This window comes from Salvelinus alpinus, chromosome 8, assembly GCF_045679555.1.
Source record: "Salvelinus alpinus chromosome 8, SLU_Salpinus.1, whole genome shotgun sequence".
Classification (NCBI taxonomy): Eukaryota; Metazoa; Chordata; class Actinopteri; order Salmoniformes; family Salmonidae; genus Salvelinus; species Salvelinus alpinus.
Genome location: NC_092093.1, coordinates 10,582,709 through 10,604,119, shown reverse-complemented (window position 1 = coordinate 10,604,119; position 21,411 = coordinate 10,582,709). Strand labels below are relative to the sequence as shown.

The 21,411-nt window shown below is 44.0% G+C and overlaps 1 protein-coding gene across 1 annotated transcript in view; it reads right to left on the bottom strand.

Moving 5' to 3' along the window:
- The window catches only part of LOC139583865 (uncharacterized), a 58,183-nt gene extending 37,993 nt beyond the window's left edge, over positions 1 to 20,190 (bottom strand). Inside the window, exons 1-2 of the mRNA XM_071415412.1 lie at positions 20,179 to 20,190; positions 18,737 to 18,827 (exon numbers count right to left, since the gene is read on the bottom strand). Coding sequence (XP_071271513.1) covers positions 18,737 to 18,827; positions 20,179 to 20,190 — 103 coding nt within the window. The remainder of the gene's footprint in view (positions 1 to 18,736; positions 18,828 to 20,178) is intronic.
- Between the last annotated feature and the right edge of the window lie 1,221 nt (positions 20,191 to 21,411).

Genomic DNA, 21,411 nt, shown 5'->3' with positions numbered 1-21,411 from the left:
TTTTTTATTCACTGGATCAAACATTCATGTATTTTATTTGGGATGGCAAGGTACCACGGATTGGTAGAAAACATTTACAGAAGCCTAAGGCATTAGGTGGTTTAGCTCTACCAAATTTTCAGACATACTATTGGGCCGCAAATTTCAGAGCCCTTTTGTACTGGGTGCAGACTGATCCTGCTGGCCCTAGACCACTCTGGGTCCAGATGGAGTCTGAATCATGTAAACCTGCTGCACTCTCTTCTGTGTTGTGCTCGTCTCTCCCAGTGTCCCTAGGCAAAAGGTGTGTCAACCCAATTGTAAAACAGTCTCTTAAAATTTGGAATCAGTTCCGTTTAGCCTTTAGCCTCCGAGGCTTTTCTGTATCAGGTCCAATCAATCAAAACATTTTAGGTCCAATCAATCAAATCACTTTGAATGATGGGGCTTTTGCCATCTGGCACTCACTAGGCCTCTCCTCACTAGCCCAATTATTATTTGATGATACATTTGCCTCTTTTGCTCAGCTAGAGGAAAAGTTCAACCTCCCCAATCCCACTTTTTCCAGACTATGAACTTTGTTAGAGCTAACACACCTGGACTTCCCCATAGGCCTGCGAATACAGCTATAGAGAGCATCTTTGAGCTGAACAAGCTTCCTAGGGGAGCAATTTCAGATGTATATGCAATCATTCATGACTCGATGGGGAAACGATTTGGGGGAGGAACTTGGGGAAGACACCCGGGAATCTGTACTGCACAGGGTGCATTCGTCCTCTTTTAGCACCAGACACAGCCTCATTCAATTCAAGGTGGTTCACCGTATCCACTGATCCGGGGCCAAACTTGGAAGAATATTCTCTGATTTTGATCTAACCTGTGTCAGATGTTAAACGGAACCAGCCACACCGTTGCATATGTTCTGGGGCTGTCGTAAACTGTCAGGTTTCTGGGAATTAATAATTAAATGTTTCTCTGATATATATGACACTGTTATAGATCAGTCTCCCCTTACAGCCCTTTTTGGAGTACTGCCCATAGGTGTCCCCCTGTCAAGAATCCAGTCGGACACTGTTGCTTATACAACTCTTTTAGCTTGACGGCTAATACTACATCTTATAAATATTGGTTGGGAGATGTGCTGTGCTCTCTGAAACTAGAACATTTTTAATTCAATACACGTGGGAACCCCAAACTGTTGTATGAGGCTTGGGCTCCATTCCGGTCTTACTTTAAACAGTCCATCCTCTGATGGCATTCCTATTAAAACAAAAATAAGTCTGTATTTGACTCCCCTGTGACTTAAGGGATGGATGAGCTTTTTTTTGTTTTTTTTGGGAGGGGGGGGAAGGGGGGGCATTAAGGTTGATGATGTGCCTATTGATTGTGACCTGCGGATGCTTTGTTCATCTTGCCCGGTCAGAGACTAAAATGTGAGTTTGTTTTGCCCTGTTTTTTAAATAGATTTTGTTCACGCTTACATAAAATTATTATATATATTTTTTTCTTTTAAAGCATTGTAAACTTTATTTTTGGTCCAGTGGATGGACCAAAAATATACTAGTTGAGTATATTATTTATTTATTTACTGAATAAACAGAGTTTTCAATAGATTTACTGTCAGGGCCCAGGTCTGGCTGAATCTGTGCAGAAGATCTAAGTGCTGCTGTAGGCTCTCCTTGGTTAGGGACAGAAGCACCAGATCATCAGCAAACAGTAGACATTTGACTTTAGATTCTAGACAGGTGAGGCCGGGTGCTGCAGACTGTTCTAGTGCCCTCGCCAATTCGTTGATAAATATGTTGAATAGGGTGAGGTTAAAGATGCATCCCTGTCTCACTCCACGGCCCTGTGGGACGAAATGTGTGTTTTTTGTTTTTGCCTATTTTTACCGCACAGTTGTTGTTTGCGTACATGGATGTTATAATGTCGTATGTTTTTCCCCCAACACCACTTACCATCAATTTGTATAGCAGACCCTCATGCCAAATTGAGTCGAAGGCTTTTTTGAAATCAGCAAAGCATGAGAAGACTTTGCCTTTGTTTTGGTTTGTTTGTTTGTCTATTAGGGTGTGCAGGGTGAATACGTGGTCTGTCTTACGATAATTTGGTAAAAAGCCAATTTGACATTTGCTCAGTACATTGTTTTCACTGAGAGTAAGAGTCTGCTGTAAATGATGATGTAGAGGATTTTCCCAAGGTTGCCCAAGGTTAACCACAATAAATGGACGTTATTGGGGTCAAATTGGTCTCCACTTTTGTGGATTGGGGTGATCAGTCCTTGGTTCCAAATATTGGGGAAGATGCCAGAGCTAAGGATGATGTTAAAGAGTTTTAGTATAGCCAATTGGAATTTGTTGTCTGTATATTTTGCAATTTCATTTAGGATACCATCAACATCACAGGCCTTTTTGGGTTGGAGGGTTTGTGTTTTGTCCTTTAGTTCATTCAAAGTAATTGGAGAATCCAGTGGGTTCTGGTAGTCTTTAATAGTTGATTCTAATATTTGTATTTGATCATGTATTTGCTGTTTGTCCTTTGTTGTAGGGCCAAAAAGATTGGAGAAGTGGTTCATCCATACATCTCCATTTTGGATAGATAATGATTTGTGTTGTTGTTTGTTTTGTGTTTTCCAATTTTCCCAAAAGTGGTTAGAATCTATGGATTCTTCAATTACTCCAGAGTGGTGCTGAGGTCTAAGGCACTGCATTTTAGTGCTTGAGGCATCACTACAGACACCCTGGTTCGATTCCAGGCTGTATCACAACCGGATGTGGTTGAGAGTCCCATAGGGGGGCTCACAATTGGCCCAGCGTCATCTGGGTTCGGCCAGTGTAGGCCGTTATTGTAAATAAGAATTTGTTTTTAAAACTTCTCTAGGGTACGTGAGACGGTAGCGTCCCACCTCTTCAACAGACAGTGAAACTGCTGGGCGCCTAATTCAAATACAGAAATATTCATTATAAAAATTCAGAAAACAAAACATATTTTACATAGGTTTAAAGATTAACTTCTTGTGAATCCAACCACGGTGTCAGATTTAAAAAATGCTTTACGGCGAAAGCATACCTTGCGATTATTTGAGAACATAGCCCACTAGACAAATCATTACAAACAGTAACCAGCCAAGTAGAAGAGTTACACAAGTCAGAAATAGAGATAAAATTAATCCCTTACCTTTGATGATCTTCATATGGTTGCACTCAGCAGACATTAATTTACTCAATAAATGTTCCTTTTGTTCGATAAAGTCTCTTTATATCCAAAAACCTCTGTTTTGTTCGCTCGTTTTCTTCAGTAATCCACAGGCTTAAACACAGTCAAAACAGGCAGACAAAAAATCAAAATTGTATCCGTAAAGTTCATAGAAACATTTCAAACGATGTTTATATTCAATCCTCAGGTTGTTTTTAGCCTAAATAATTGATAATATTTCAACCGGACAATAACGTCGTCAATATAAAAGGTAAACAAGAAAGGCACTCTCTCAGTCTCGCGCATGAAAAAGCTCTGTGACACTTTAGGGTCCACTCATTCAGACTGCTCTTACTTCCTCATTTTTCAGAATACAAGCCTGAAACAATTTCTAAAGACTGTTGACATCTAGTGGAAGGCATAGGAACTGCAATTTGAGTCCTAAGTCAATGGATACTGTAATGGCATTGAATATAAAACTACAAAACTCCCCCAACAAATACTTCCTGAATGGATTTTTCTCAGGTTTTCACCTGCCAAATCAGTTCTGTTATACTCACAGACACTATTTTAACAGTTTTGGAATGTTAGAGTGTTTTCTATCCAAATCTACCAGTTATATGCATATATATCTTCTGGGCCCGAGTAGCAGGTAGTTTAATTTGGGCATGCTTTTCATCCAAAATTCCGAATGCTGCCCCCTACCCTAGAGAAGTTAGTTACATAATTTCAGACTTGGCTTTCCTTCTTGTTCTGTAGAGTATTTCTGCATTGTTTTAGTGATTCACCATAGTCAAGGTGTAGGCTCAGGTTTTCTAGGTCTCTATGTTTTTGGTTGGACAGGTTTCTCTATTTCTTTCATGGGTTTTTGCATTTTCCATTTGTTATTGTTTTTAATTTTCTTAGGTTTCCTGCTTGAAATGTTTAGATTAGATAGGGAAGCTGAGGTCAAATATACTGTTTAGGTTTTCTACTGCCAAGTTTGTCCAGGAAGTTGTCTAAAAGGGATTGAATTTGTTGTTGCCTAATTGTTTTTTGGTATGTTTCCACATTACTTTCCTCCCATCTATAGCATTTCTTAACATTTTTCAGGTCCTTTGGCTTTGATGCACTCTCTCTCTCGCTCTCTCGCTCTCTCGCTCTCTCTCTCTCTCTCTCTCTCTCTCTCTCTCTCTCTCTCTCTCTCTCTCTCTCTCTCTCTCTCTCTCTCTCTCTCTCTCTCTCTCTCTCTCTCTCGCTCTCTCTCTCTCGCTCTCTCGCTCTCTCGCTCTCTCGCTCTCTCGCTCTCTCGCTCTCTCGCTCTCTCTCTCACTCTCTCGCTCTCTCTGTGTGTGTGTGGCACGGGAGTTGTGACCTCTGCTGTCAGCCTCAGCGGAAGCATCAGACAGAGGTGTCTGCATGTCACGTTCCTCTGCGTGGGGCGATGTCTAATGATGTGGCACATAAAGGATCAAGTAGGAATGTTGTATGGTGATGGAAGTTTGAGTTGTAGGTTGGGAGGTTGGAGGCTTGAGGTAGATACGCTCTGAGCTGACATGCTTTCTGCCTTTGTCTGTCAGACTGCTGCTTCAAAGACTTACTGTGCAGACACCGATGGCAGACACACGCATATACTTGCAAATACGCATGCAAGCAAGAACGCATTCACGCACAACACATACAACACACACACACACACACACACATGACACTTCCAGTTGGTCTGTCTGTAAACCATTAGGAACAGTGTTTTAGAAAGTGTGCTACTGTATCAGCCTGTCACAACTAGTGGGAATATAAGCACTATCACAACAGTCTTTTTAAACTGACGTACTACAAAGGGAGTCTTACTGGATATCCTGTCTAAAACATTGACCCCTAGTGGTCTGAATATTGACTTTGATCTCAGGCCCTTCTTATGAACAATTCTCTCTTTTATGAACAAGTCTTACAAATGGATATATTCTTTCTACAGTTTTATCAGCGTACACCCAATGTGTTCTCCCTGTTTATGATGCTTACTATGCATTATGGTTGAACCAAAAGATTACATGTAACAAAATGTTTTTAATGAAACATGTGAAACAATTAAATATGTGAAATTGAAATAAACAAAATGTATGTTGGTGCTAATATTATGTACAATATTCAATTATGTTTCCATATGATAACAATAGCCTAATATATTCAATATGCCATAAACTATTGTTTTTTAACAGTTTCACTCAATTCATTCTAATTAACTTAATAATTATGACACACCCCTCAACATTGTCATTGGTTGCACTAATTGCACTGTTTGTCTACATAAGCTGGTTCAAGCATTCATGACATTACCCTGAAGAAGGCACAGTGATGCCCAGAAGTGATGGCGCCGATAGAGAGGGCCTTCTTGCTTCTAGTCCTTAGGAAACTTTGCAGTATTTAGTTTTTTATGTCTTATTTTTTACATTGTTGGCCCAGAAAATATTAAATGTTATTACATACAGCCGGGATTAACTGTTTGATATCAGAGCAACATCAACTTACCAGCACTACGACTAGGAATACAACTTTCCCGAAGTGGATCCTTTGTCCGAACCACCCAGGGCATTTGAAATGATTCCAGAGGCTGACCCAAAATAACGTCGCTGCAGAAGAGGAAGATGGAGCGAACTCCTGGTCAGACTTCGGAGGTGCACACACCACCCACCGCTTCCGAGTATATTATTCGCTAATGTCCAGTCTCTAGATAACAAGGATAACAAAGAAATTAGGGCAAGGGTTGCTTTCCAGAGTGACATCAGGGATTGTAACATACTCTGTTTCACGGAAACATGGCTCTCTCGGGATATGCTGTCAGAGTCGATATAGCCACCGAGATTCTTTGTGCGTCGCACCAACAGAAAGAAACATCTCTCAGGGAAGAAGAAGAAGGGGGTGTATGTTTCATGATTAATGACATATGGTGTAATTGTAACAACATACAGGAACTCATGTACTTTTGTTCACCTGACCTAGAATTCCTCACAATCAAATGCCGACCGTATTATCTCCCAAGAGAATTCTCGTCGGTTATTGTCACAGCCGTGTATATACCCCTCAAGTCGATACCACGACGGCCCTCAAGGAGCTTATATATCCTGAGGCAGCATTTATTGTGGCTGGGGATTTTATCAAAGCAAATTTGAGAACAAGGCTACCTAAATTCTATCAGCATATTGATGGCATCACTCGCACTGACAAAACACTGGATCACTGCTGCTATAACTTCCGTGATGCATACCAGGCCCTCCCCGGCCCTCCTTCGGCAAATCTGACAACGTCTACATTTTACTCTTTCGTTCCCATAGGCAGAAACTCAAACAGGATGTACACGTGATAAGGACTATTCAATGCTGATCTGACCAATCGGAATCCACGCTTCAAGATTGTTTTGATCACGCGGACTAGGAAATGTTCCGGGTAACCTAAGAGAATAATTTTGATTTATACGTTGATTCGGTGAGTGAGTTTAAAAGGAAGTGCATAGGAGATGTTGTACCCACTGTGACTATTAAAACCTACCCTAACCAGCAACAGAAAACTGAAAGCGCAAACCATCACATTTAACCATGGCAAGGTGACTGGGAATATGGCCGAATACAACAGTGTAGTTATTCCCTCCGCAAGGCGAAATGTCAGTATAGAGACAGCAGACGTATGTGGCAGTGAGTACAGACTCGGACTACAAAAAGAAAACCAGCCACGTCACGGACACTGACGTCTTGCTTCCAGACAAACTAAACACCTTCCTTGCCCACTTTGAGGATAATACAGTGCCACCAACGCGGCAGTTACCAAGGACTGTGGGCTCTCCTTCTCCGTGGCCGACGTAAGACATTTAAAAGCGTTAACCCTCGCAAGGCTGCCGGCCCAGACGGCATACTTAGCCACGTCTTCAGACCATGCGCAGACCAACTGGCTGGTGTGTTTACGGACATATTCAATCTCTCCCTATCCCAGTCTGCTGTCCCCACATGCTTCAAAATGGCCACCATTGTTCCTGTACCCAAGAAGGCAAAGGTAACTGAACTATCCGTTTGTGGGTTTTTAACTATCCGTTTGTGGGTTTTTAACCATTCACTGGGTTTTTAACTTCTTCTGGATCGGTTGAGCTAACGTAGGCTAATGCGATTAGCATGAGTTTGTAAGTAACAAGATAATTTCCCAGGACATGGACATATCTGATATTGGCAGAGAGCTTAAATTCTTGTTATTAATCTAACTGCACTGTCCAATTTACAGTATTGATTACAGTGAAGGAATACCACGCTATTGCTTGAGGAGAGTGCACAGTTTTGAACATGGAAAGTTATTAATAAACAAATTAGGCACATTTTGGGCAGTCTTGATACAACATTTTGAACAGAAATGCAATGGTTCATTGGATCAGTCTAAAACGTTGCACATGCACTGCTGCCATCTAGTGGCCAAAATCTAACTTGCACCTGGGCAGGAATAATACATTATTGCCTTTCTCTTGCATTTCAAAATTGATGGTACAAGAAATACAAAAGAACAGTTTGTTTTTCTTTATATTATCTTTTACCAGATCTATTGTGTTATATTCTCCTACATGCCTTTCACATTTCCACAAACTTCAAAGTGTTTCCTTTCAAATGGTACCAAGAATATGCATATCCTTGCTTCAGGGCCTGAGCTACAGGCAGTTAGATTTGGGTAAGTCATTTTAGGCGAAAATTGGAAAAAAGGGGTGGATACTTAAGTGGTTTTAAGATGGAAGCACTCTCTCCCTTCATAATGGTCTGACTACAGAGTGAGGTAGATAACAGCCCAGTCAGTGTGTCCATATCAGATCCAGTCAAATTGCACGGAGGGTTTATTAGTGTCTGAACAATAACTGCTGCATCAGGGGACACGAGTTGTAATGGAACTAGACTGCTCTGCACCACTCATTAGATCTGGTTGTGTCATAATCTGTGCCTGGAACAACTGGCTAATGTCCTCAGGCAGCTTAGATTAAATGTTCTTAGCTTGGCCTAGATTCCTAGGGTTTTGCATCTGCTAGAATTGGGTTATGGTATGTGGGTTGTGTAAACCAGGGTTTCCCAAACTCGGTCCTAGGGCCACTGCAGAGTGCACGTTTTGGTTTTTGCCATAGCACTACACAGCTGATTCAAATAATCTAGGCTTGATGATGAGTTGGTTATTTTAATCACCTGTGCAGTGCTAAAACACCAAAACGTGCACCCGGGGGGCCCAGGTCCTAGTATACACCATACAGGTAGTTAGGTTTGGGTATGTGAGAACTGTAAAATCACCATAAACCAGAAGCACCAGAATGTTACTTAGTGTATCCCAGATATACTGTAGGTTTTTCCAACAGGGTTTCCTCCTGAGTCTGATTTTCAAGCAGAACATTTTCAAATCCTCCTAGGCCTACTTTGAGTCTGCTAAAGATGGCAAAAAACAATGTGGCTTCACCTAGAAAATTTGTAGATGTTTAGGGAATCAGGGTTTAACGTAAATAACGTGACTTCAGATTGGGCGAGAGTAAAACAGAGTTAAGCATTGTGGTCTAAACTCTCGTTGATACATATGTGGTCTGTAATATTTCAGAGGAATGGGACTGTATTACTGTTCAGAGTGGAACAAGTATTAATTTGGTCCAAGGAGAACTGCCTCTTAGAAGAATGTAGAATGAATCACCAGGAACATTCAGCACTTTTCCTGACATTTTAAAACACTTAGAGGGATATTTCGATTTCCATTTACTTTGAGACTGTTTTGAGACAATTATATAATGCTATCTCCCTCTATTAGTGTCTTTAAAGGGGAAATCTGCAGTTGAAACAATAACAAAGAGGGCACTCCGCCTCTGTTTTGGTAAAAAGTTGAGGGATGGGCCTGGATAAATGTAACCAAGTCTAGTTTTAAGCATGTTTTGACGTTATGCAGTGTTTGTTTACATTTACAAACATACTGTAGAAGTAAAACAAGCTTATATTTTGGGTTCTGTTGGGGTACAATGTCAGGCATTTAGAAGTTAAATATGTAGTCTGGTCAAACTAAGTGGATGTTCTGTTCCTTTCAAAACTTCACTTATGAATACACAAACGGAACATTTATTAATTAGATTTTACAGTAACACACATACCCTTACAGATGTTTTACTTTCACCACGTGCCCCATTTGCCCAATGCACTGTATGGTACAGATGCAGGATTTTAATTTGAGCCAGTTTGTTACAGCAGGAAAATAATCCTGCAGCAATAGGAAATGTGAATAATTATGTGGATTATAATTAATGAACAATTTTTTGAAGGGGTTAATACATCTTTCGTTAGGGAAAATCAAGTCAGAAATGTCAAAAGTTGAAATTACTGAAATTTTTCAACCTTGATTACACTACATGTAAGCATATCCTGCTACAACAGCAGGATGATCAAATTAAGATACGACATCTGTGTGAATTCAAAATAATGAATAAAAACTGCTGTAATCCGTTCCATCCTCTCCGTCCCACACGTGGCGCGGAGATTCTGGCCTGAATGTCAGGGTCACCATGGTGAAGCTCTTTGCCTGGCATCTCTTTGGCTGTGTGACATCCATCTTCCTGACGTGTGCGTGCGTGTGCGTGCGTGCGTGTGTTTGTGCGTGTGCATGTGTGTGCGTGCGTGTGTGCGTGTGTGTGTGGCGGTGGGAAAAGTACCCAACAGTCATACTTGAGTAAAAGTAAAGATAGCTTAACAGAAAATGACTCAAGTAAAAGTGAAAGTCACCCAATAAAGTCCTACTTGAGTAAAAATCTAAAAGCATTTAGTTTAAAATATTCTTAAGTATCAAAAGTAAAAGTATAAATCATTTCAAATTGCTTATAATAAGCAAACCAGATGGCACATTGTTCTTCTTATCAGGGATGTTATTTTCTTTAGAAATGTAAAAGTAGTCAGAAAAAAATAATAAAGTAAATTACAGATAACCAAAAAATGACTTAAGTAGTACTTTAAAGTATTTTTACTAAAGTACTTTACACGACTGTGTGTGTGGATCTTCTAGATAGACAGGGATGGGATGCAGCCATGGCACAGGGGCCAGGAAGTCATGTCTGTGGAAACACAACCCCATCAAAACATTCCAATTACACAGCTTATACAATATGATAGCTAGGCTGAGCAGCCAACATCTGTTTGGAGAGAAAGACAGACAGAGATAAGTTTCCCATGCCAATAAAGCCCATTCCAATGTCAATGAAGCCACTTTGAATTGAATTGAGAGAGAGAATCACAAAGCAAAAATATGAATATGTCACCTATTGGAAAGACAACACAAAAAAGTTAACTTCAATGCAATTTGGCTTCTAACAGACAGTACATGGTGGCAGATTATCTAACTATCAGACTATCTATGTGTTTTTTCATAGTTTTGATGTCTTCACTACTATTCTACAATGTAGAAAATAGTAAAAAAAATGAAGAAAAACACTTGAATGAGTAGGTGTTTTAAAACCTTTGACTGGTAGTGTACACAGTTATCATTCACTGTGGTTAGACAGTCTGGCAGACAGGATGTGCTCACTCTGCCCTCAGAAAGACGTCCAGACAGAGCTGAACAGCTCCTATACTGGAAGAACTATACAGACGTATGGGCAATTGTCTACCCCAAAATGTAAAACAAATACAAAGATTTTAAAAAACAAAACTGAAAGAGAGAGAATCTAATATCTATTGGGGGGAAACTACATATTTTCCTGCAGAATAGGTTGTTTCCTGCCACACCTGTAGAGACAGCCAGTAGAACAACCAACCAGAACATTACTACCTGTGTGTTTCACCTGTAGAGACAGTCAGTAGAACAACCAACCAGAACATTACTACCTGTGTGTTTCACCTGTAGAGACAGTCAGTAGAACAACCAATCAGAACATTACTACCTGTGTGTTTCACCTGTAGAGACAGCCAGTAGAACAACCAACCAGAACATTACTACCTGTGTGTTTCACCTGTAGAGACAGCCAGTAGAACAACCAACCAGAACATTACTACCTGTGTGTTTCACCTGTAGAGACAGCCAGTAGAACAACCAACCAGAACATTACTACCTGTGTGTTTCAACTGTAGAGACAGCCAGTAGAACAACCAACCAGAACATTACTACCTGTGTGTTTCACCTGTAGAGACAGCCAGTAGAACAACCAACCAGAACATTACTACCTGTGTGTTTCACCTGTAGAGACAACCAGTAGAACAACCAACCAGAACATTACTACCTGTGTGTTTCACCTGTAGAGACAGCCAGTAGAACAACCAACCAGAACATTACTACCTGTGTGTTTCACCTGTAGAGACAGTCAGTAGAACAACCAACCAGAACATTACTACCTGTGTGTTTCACCTGTAGAGACAACCAGTAGAACAACCAACCAGAACATTACTACCTGTGTGTTTCACCTGTAGAGACAGTCAGTAGAACAACCAATCAGAACATTACTACCTGTGTGTTTCACCTGTAGAGACAGCCAGTAGAACAACCAACCAGAACATTACTACCTGTGTGTTTCACCTGTAGAGACAGCCAGTAGAACAACCAACCAGAACATTACTACCTGTGTGTTTCACCTGTAGAGACAGCCAGTAGAACAACCAACCAGAACATTACTACCTGTGTGTTTCACCTGTAGAGACAGCCAGTAGAACAACCAACCAGAACATTACTACCTGTGTGTTTCACCTGTAGAGACAGCCAGTAGAACAACCAACCAGAACATTACTACCTGTGTGTTTCACCTGTAGAGACAGCCAGTAGAACAACCAACCAGAACATTACTACCTGTGTGTTTCACCTGTAGAGACAGCCAGTAGAACAACCAACCAGAACATTACTACCTGTGTGTTTCAACTGTAGAGACAGCCAGTAGAACAACCAACCAGAACATTACTACCTGTGTGTTTCACCTGTAGAGACAGCCAGTAGAACAACCAACCAGAACATTACTACCTGTGTGTTTCACCTGTAGAGACAGCCAGTAGAACAACCAATCAGAACACTGACATTACTACCTGTAATGTCAGAGAGAGAGAGAGAGAGAGAGAGAGAATAATAATTAGCCTCTCACCTGAAGGTTTATGTCTAGCCTGGGAAAGGCAAGCGTCTGACTTGAATCTTCACATTAATAATCACACATTCACGCTCTGGATAAGAGCGTCTGCTAAATGACTTAAATGTAAATGTAATTCATATAAAAAATGTATTAATTTAAGTTACAAAAGCAGACAACAAAATTGTAATAAATGACAATACGAATTGTGACGGACCGTGGCTAGAGGCTAAAGTGAAGTATTGATAGGTGGGACATACCAAGTGTCTTGATAGGTGGGACATACCAAGTGTCTTGATAGGTGGGACAAACCAAGTGTCTTGATAGGTGGGACATACCAAGTGTCTTGATAGATGGGACATACCAAGTGGCTTGATAGATGGGACATACCAAGTGGCTTGATAGATGGAACACACCAAGTGGCTTGATAGATGGGGCATACCAAGTGGCTTGATAGATGGGACATACCAAGTGGCTTGATAGATGGGACATACCAAGTGGCTTGATAGGTGGGACATACCAAGTGGCTTGATAGGTGGGACATACCAAGTGTCTTGATAGATGGGACATACCAAGTGTCTTGGTAGATGGGACATACAAAGTGTATTGATAGGTGGGACATACCAAGTGTCTTGATAGATGGGACATACAAAGTGTATTGATAGATGGGACATACCAAGTGTCTTGGTAGATGGGACATACAAAGTGTATTGATAGATGGGACATACCAAGTGTCTTGGTAGATGGGACATACAAAGTGTATTGATAGGTGGGACATACAAAGTGTATTGATAGGTGGGACATACCAAGTGTCTTGATAGGTGGGACATACCAAGTGTATTGATAGGTGGGACATACCAAGTGTCTTGATAGGTGGGACATAACAAGTGTCTTGATAGATGGGACATACCAAGTGTTTAAATTGGTATTAAGGTCGACCTGCCCTTCGCCGGTAGGCTGGATATCTGCTGTATCTCAACTACCTAGACCTTGGCTGCATCCCAAGAAGCACCCTACTGTGGGGGAAGGGTTTTGCTTATGAAATAGAATTGAACATGGCACTGAATGTATCTGAGACCTGCTCTAGTCTGGGATCTAGTCTTGGACCTGTCATAGTGTAGGACCAGCTCTAGTCATGGTCCAGCTCTAGTCTAGGGCCGACTCTAATCTGGGACCAGCTCTAATCTGGGACCAGCTCTATTCTAGGACCAGCTCTAGTCTAGGACCGACTCTAGTCTTGGACCAGCTCTAGTCTTGGACCTGTCATAGTGTAGGACCAGCTCTATTCTAGGACCAGCTCTAGTCTTGACCGACTCTAGTCTTGGACCAGCTCTAGTCTTGGACCAGCTCTAGTCTTGGACCGACTCTAGTCTTGGACCAGCTCTAGTCTTGGACCGACTCTAGTCTTGGACCAGCTCTAGTCTTGGACCAGCTCTAGTCTTGGACCGACTCTAGTCTTGGACCAGCTCTAGTCTTGGACCAGCTCTAGTCTTGGACCGACTCTAGTCTTGGACCAGCTCTAGTCTTGGACCGACTCTAGTCTTGGACCAGCTCTAGTCTTGGACCGACTCTAGTCTTGGACCAGCTCTAGTCTTGGACCAGCTCTAGTCTAGGACCGACTCTAGTCTTGGACCGACTCTAGTCTTGGACCGACTCTAATCTGGGACCAGCTCTAGTCTTGGACCGACTCTAGTCTTGGACCAGCTCTAGTCTTGGACCGACTCTAGTCTTGGACCAGCTCTAGTCTTGGACCGACTCTAGTCTTGGACCAGCTCTAGTCTTGGACCGACTCTAGTCTTGGACCAGCTCTAGTCTTGGACCAGCTCTAGTCTAGGACCGACTCTAGTCTTGGACCGACTCTAGTCTTGGACCAGCTCTAGTCTTGGACCAGCTCTAGTCTAGGACCGACTCTAGTCTTGGACCGACTCTAGTCTTGGACCAGCTCTAATCTGGGACCAGCTCTAGTCTAGGACCGACTCTAATCTGGGTCCAGCTCTAGTCTAGGACCGACTCTAATCTGGGACCAGCTCTAGTCTTGGACCTGTCATAGTGTAGGACCAGCTCTAATCTGGGACCAGCTCTAATCTGGGACCAGCTCTAATCTGGGAGCAGCTCTAGTCTAGGACCAGCTCTATTCTGGGACCAGCTCTAGTCTTGGACCAGCTCTAGTCTTGGACCGACCCTAATCTGGGACCAGCTCTAGTCTAGGACCGACCCTAATCTGGGACCAGCTCTAGTCTAGGACCGACCCTAATCTAGCTCTAGTCTAGGACCGACCCTATTCTGAGACCAGCTCCAATCTGGGACCAGCTCTAGTCTAGGACCGACTCTAATCTGGGACCAGCTCTAATCTGGGACCAGCTCTAGTCTTGGACCGACTCTAATCTGGGACCAGCTCTAGTCTAGGACCGACCCTAATCTGGGACCAGCTCTAATCTGGGACCAGCTCTAGTCTTGGACCGACTCTAATCTGGGACCAGCTCTAGTCTAGGACCGACTCTAATCTGGGACCAGCTCTAATCTGGGACCAGCTCTAGTCTTGGACCGACTCTAATCTGGGACCAGCTCTAGTCTAGGACCGACCCTAATCTGGGACCAGCTCTAGTCTAGGACCGACCCTATTCTGAGACCAGCTCCAATCTGGGACCAGCTCTAGTCTAGGACCGACTCTAATCTGGGACCAGCTCTAGTCTTGGACCGAGTCTAATCTGGGACCAGCTGTAGTCTAGGACCAGCTCTAGTCTTGGACCAGCTCTAATCTGGGACCAGCTCTAGTCTAGGACCAGCTCTAGTCTTGGACCAGCTCTAGTCTAGAACCAGCTCTAATCTGGGACCAGCTCTAATCTGGGACCAGCTCTAATCTGGGACCAGCTCTAATCTGGGACCAGCTCTAATCTGGGACCAGCTCTAGTCTAGGACCAGCTCTAGTCTGGGACCAGCTCTAGTCTAGAACCAGCTCTAATCTGGGACCAGCTCTAATCTGGGACCAGCTCTAATCTGGGACCAGCTCTAATCTGGGACCAGCTCTAATCTGGGACCAGCTCTAATCTGGGACCAGCTCTCCCCCATTCAACCAACTACCTACCCCATCCCCATATTTGTTTTTGTGTTTCTGCTCTTTTGCAGACCAGTATTTCTACTTGCACATCCTCATCTGCATATATATCACTCATGTAAATTGCTAAATTGTAATTACTTCGCCACTATTGGTCTATTTATCGCCTTACCTCCTTACTTCATTTGCACGTACTGTATATAGATTTTTCTATTGTGTTATTGACTGTACGTTTGTTTATCCAATGTGTAACTCTGTGTTCTTTTTGTTGCACTGCTTTGCTTTACCTTGGCCAGGTTGCAGTTGTAAATGAGAACTTGTTCTCAACTGGCCTACCTGGTTAAATAAAGGTGAAATAAAAAAATTAAAAGAAATAGGACCGACTCTAATCTGGGACCAGCTCTAATCTGGGACCAGCTCTAATCTGGGACCAGCTCTAGTCTGGGACCGACTCTAATCTGGGACCAGCTCTAGTCTGGGACCAGCTCTAATCTGGGACCAGCTCTAATCTGGGACCAGCTCTAATCTGGGACCAGCTCTAATCTGGGAGCAGCTCTAGTCTGGGACCAGCTCTAATCTGGGACCAGCTCTAATCTGGGACCAGCTTTAGTCTGGGAGCAGCTCTAATCTGGGAGCAGCTCTAATCTGGGACCAGCTTTAGTCTGGGAGCAGCTCTAATCTGGGAGCAGCTCTAATCTGGGACCAGCTCTAATCTGGGACCAGCTTTAGTCTGGGAGCAGCTCTAATCTGGGAGCAGCTCTAATCTGGGACCAGCTCTAATCTGGGACCAGCTCTAGTCTGGGACCAGCTTTAGTCTGGGAGCAGCTCTAATCTGGGAGCAGCTCTAATCTGGGACCAGCTCTAATCTGGGACCAGCTCTAGTCTGGGACCAGCTCTAATCTGGGACCAGCTCTAATCTGGGACCAGCTCTAATCTGGGACCAGCTTTAGTCTGGGAGCAGCTCTAATCTGGGAGCAGCTCTAATCTGGGACCAGCTCTAATCTGGGACCAGCTCTAATCTGGGACCAGCTCTAGTCTGGGACCAGCTTTAGTCTGGGAGCAGCTCTAATCTGGGAGCAGCTCTAATCTGGGACCAGCTCTAATCTGGGAGCAGCTCTAATCTGGGACCAGCTCTAGTCTGGGAGCAGCTCTAATCTGGGACCAGCTCTAATCTGGGACCAGCTCTAATCTGGGACCAGCTCTAATCTGGGACCAGCTCTAGTCTGGGACCAGCTTTAGTCTGGGAGCAGCTCTAATCTGGGAGCAGCTCTAATCTGGGACCAGCTCTAATCTGGGACCAGCTCTCGTCTAGGAGCAGCTCTAATCTGGGACCAGCTCTAATCTGGGACCAGCTCTAATCTGGGACCAGCTCTAGTCTGGGACCAGCTCTAGTCTGGGACCAGCTTTAGTCTGGGAGCAGCTCTAATCTGGGAGCAGCTCTAATCTGGGACCAGCTCTAATCTGGGACCAGCTCTAATCTGGGACCAGCTCTCGTCTAGGAGCAGCTCTAATCTGGGACCAGCTCTAGTCTTGGCAGCTGGGACTGAAGTGAACCAAATATAAACCTGCCATCACTCTTTCCATTTTATCTGTCTGAAGAAAGAAAACCCTTATCCTAACTCTTTAATCATGTCACAGAGGGAATTGACATCTTATGCCATTGTGATTGTCTTTAGTTTATTAATGTCACCATGGGAGAGAGAGAGAGAGAGAGAGAGAGGAAGAGAGAGCGAGAATTAGAGCGAGCGAGAGAGTCAGACAGACTGGATTCAAAAGGACCGATCAGGCCCCCTAAGCATATCCTTAATTCAAGCAATGTGTGATAAATTGTGTGGCTGCCACACAAACCATGATAAATGAGGATGTTGTTTAAGGAGTACATTAAACGCCACATTCTCTGCAAGGTTGTGCATGTTCAAAGAAGCGAAGCTGTGATCCTCTTCCAAAGGAGTGCAACCAACCTCCAGATGAAAACGTGTCGAAGCCACAACTTTGCAGGTGAGGTTGGCTTGAGGATTTGAGCAATGCTTTGCAGATGTACTCTCCCATCTCCACTCAGAATGTATTGTGCCTTCAGACCCATACATCTCATATGGTATGTCTATGTGTCCATGTTTGCCTGACTAAACTGCGTCATCTCTCTGGAGCACACACAAAGGACATGCTTTCACTGAAATGCCAAAGGAGAGGAGTAGAGTAGAGAGAACAGAAGAGGAGAGGAGAGGAGATGAGAGAGGAGAGAAGATGAGAGAGGAGAGGAGAGGCGAGGACAGAAGAGTAGAACAGAGGAGAGAGAAGAGAAGATGAGAGAGGAGAGGAGAGGAGAGGAGAGGAGAGGAGAGGAGAGGAGAGGAGAGGAGAGGAGAGGAGAGGAGAAGATGGGAGAGGTGAGAAGATGAGAGAGGTGAGGAGAGGACAGAATTGGAGAAAAGAGGAGAGAAAGGGAGAGGAGAGGAGAAAGAAGAGAAGATGAGAGAGGAGAGGAGAAAAGAGGAGAGGAGAGGAGAGGAGAGGAGAGAAGAAGAGAGGAGAGGAGAGAAGATGAGAGAGGAGAGAAGGTAGGAGAGAAGAGGAGAGGAGAGGAGAGGAGAGGAGAGGAGAGGAGAGGAGAGGAGAGGAGAGGAGAGGAGAGGGAAGATGAGAGGAGAAAAGAGAGGAGAGGAGATGAGAGGAGAAGAGAGGAGAGGAGAGAAGATGAGAGAGGAGAGAAGGTGAGAGAGGAGAGGAGAAAAGAGGAGAAAAGAGGAGAGGAGAGGAGATGAGAGGAGAGGAGAGGAGAAGAAGAGAAGAGGAGAGGACGAGGTGAGAGGAGAGGAGAGGAGAGAAGAGGAGAGGAGATGAGAGAGAAGAAGAGAGGAGAGGAGAGAAGATGAGAGAGGAGAGAAGAGGAGAGGAGAGGAGAGGAGAGGAGAGGAGAGGAGAGGGAGGAGAGGAGAGGAGAGGAGAGGAGAGGAGAGGAGAGGAGATGAGAGAGGAGAGAAGGTGAGAGAGGAGAGGAGAAAAGAGGAGAGGAGAAAAGAGGAGAGGAGAGGAGATGAGAGGAGAGGAGAGGAGAGGAGATGAGAGAAGAGGAGAGGAGAGGAGAGGAGAGAAGGTGAGAGAGGAGAGGAGAAAAGAGGAGAAAAGAGGAGAGGAGAGGAGATGAGAGGAGAGGAGATGAGAGATGAGGAGAGGAGAGGAGAGAAGATGAGAGAGGAGAGAAGGTGAGAGAGGAGAGGAGAAAAGAGGAGAAAAGAGGAGAGGAGAGGAGAGGAGAGGAGAGGAGAGGAGAGGAGAGGAGAGAAGATGAGAGAGAAGATGAGAGAAGATGAGAGAGGAGAGAAGGTGAGAGAGGAGAGGAGAAAAGAGGAGAGGAGAGAGGATGAGAGGAGAGGAGAGGACAGAAGAGAGAAGAGGAACTTCAGTGATGACCTGGTTTGACTTCTGGTCCGTCAGCCTCACAAACAAACCTGTCATGATCTCAGGCAATGCGGACTGAACTGTGAGAACTGGCAACACCACAACCGTCCTGGCTCCATCTGCTCTGTGGCCCTGGATCCACTGCACAGGGAATGAGGGAAGAAGAGAAAGGAGGAGAAGAGGAAGGAGGGAGGGAGGGGAAGAGAGAGGAAACCCAAAAACACAGCACAATCCGGGCCAGCCAAATTACAAATCACTTAATTGTAACCAGATAGGATGGATGGACGAAGTCCTAGACACACTGCTGCCTCGCTGCTTTTCCACTCTTCAATGGAGAGAAGTTTAGTTCCACTTCAAAAAATATATAGTGAAATCACAGTGGTGGATGAAAGTGGCGTCAAAACGACACTGCCTAGGGGTGGAAAATCCTATGGAACAGAAGTGATTTCACACACATTTCCACTATCTGTGACCCCTGTTATTATGCTTTCAACATTGTCCTCGACGGTGAGACGATTTTAGACTGACACCAGATCTGTTATAATTAGAGCTATTGTAGCGACGGACCAGTAATTACTAGATTACCTAGTTTGAAAGGACAGCCTGTCATGTCAGCAGCATTTCCATCAAGTTCATCAAACTGTGTTTTTATAAACTGGGTGGTTCGATCCCTGAATTCTGATTGGCTGACAGCCGTGGTATATCAGACCGTATACCACGGGTATGACAAAACATGGATTTTTACAGCTCTAATTACGTTGGTAAACCAGTTTATAATAGCAATAAGGCACCTTAGGGTTTTGTGGTATATAGCCAATATACCACGGCTAAGGGCTGTGTCCAGGCACTCCGCGTTGTGCATATTGCTTAAGTAATCAGTGAGTAGTGGTCAGGGGTTTCAGGAAAGTAAGGGGTTAGATTAGGTTTAGTAGTTACATTAATGGTAAGAAAGTGGCAGTCACCTGTCCTTTCTAGCATGGCCAAAGAGTGACAGCAGAGATAGAATGTTCCCATGCAGGTGAAGTCTGGCTAGGATCACTGACAACCGGACTACTGCACAATAGGTACGCCTGGATGAAAGCAATGGATGTTTGTGTGTCTGTGTCTGAGTGTGCGTGTTTGTGTGTGTGTGTGTGCGTGTCTGTGTGTGTGTGTGTGTGTGTGTGTGTGTGTGTAAACAGTGACTCACCTGGACAATAACACAACAGCACCAGTCTGTCTGAACGGCAGGACAGGGCCATTCCCTCTCATCTGGTCCCCATAAGAGATTCCTATGGGTATCAGACTAAGAGATTCCTATGGGTATCAGACTAAGAGATTCCTATGGGTATCAGACTAAGAGATTCCTATGGGTATCAGACTAAGAGATTCCTATGGGTATCAGACTAAGAGATTCCTATGGGTGTCAGACTAAGAGATTCCTATGGGTGTCAGACTCGCACAGTCAACACGTCAGACACGGTCGGGAAATCAGACAGACTTGGACACATACCTGAAGGTACATCCACATAAACCTTTAAATATGCAGCAAACTGTCAAAAACACATATCTACACTATCAACAGGTGTATCTGTTATTGTAGTAGGACGGTGAGGCATGGGACTGTAGACTATCTAGACAGTTTAGTGATGGACAGGAAGAGATGCCAGAGAGAACAGCTGGTGGCTGCCTCCACCCAGTACTCCTGTGGTTTGTTGTATCTCATATAAGACAGCCGCATGATAACATCACATTTAGGCCAGATCACATTCGTGTACGGACAGAGGGGAGGTGAGGGAGACTGTGAGGTGTAAGATCCATCCTGTCCTTTTCCTAAATTAAGAACATTAGTGTCAGAATATCAGTCCATGGCTTGGAGTGTAGAAGAATGTCAAAACATGAATGAACCCAGTCACGCTATGTGGGGTACATTCCTCAATAGATATTGGAAATGCACATTGTCCACTAAGCAAAATTGTGATTTCCTAAATGGAGGGAATCCGAAGGCTACATAACGCACCAGTTTTTTTCCATATTTAATTGACCTATTTTAAAAGCTGCCCATTCGTGGGCCACATTTTCCTAGTTGTTGGAAATGTACAGGAAGTGCCAAGGACATTGTATTGATAAAACAGGCTGGTTTTACAGTGTGATCTCTACTCTCTACCCTCCAGCTCCAGGAGAGGTAAAGGAGGATTTAGGTTTCTCCAACACGTTCAACGAGTGTGTGTGTGTGTGTGTGTGTGTGTGTGTGTGTGTGTGTGTGTGTGTGTGTGTGTGTGTGTGTGTGTGCGTGTGTGCGTGCGTGCGTGCGTGCGTGCGTGCGTGCGTGCGTGCGTGCGTGCGTGCGTGCGTGCGTGCGTGCGTGCGTGCGTGTTCACTCCTGTAGAAGCTGCTCTGACAGAGACAGAAAGGAGGTCAAAGAGGCGACAGACAGACAGCTGCTTTAACGTCTCGCTGTCTCGCCCTCCGATGATGGGTAATGATGGGTAATGATGGGTAATGATGAGTAATGATGGGTAATGATGGGTAATGATGGGTAATGATGGGTGATGATGGGTAATGATGGGTAATGATGGGTAATGATGGGTAATGATGGGTGATGCTGGGTGATGATGGGTAATGATGGGTGCTGATGGGTAATGATGGGTAATGATGGGTGATGATGGGTAATGATGGGTAATGATGGGTGATGCTGGGTAATGATGGGTAATGATGGGTAATGATGGGTGATGATGGGTAATGA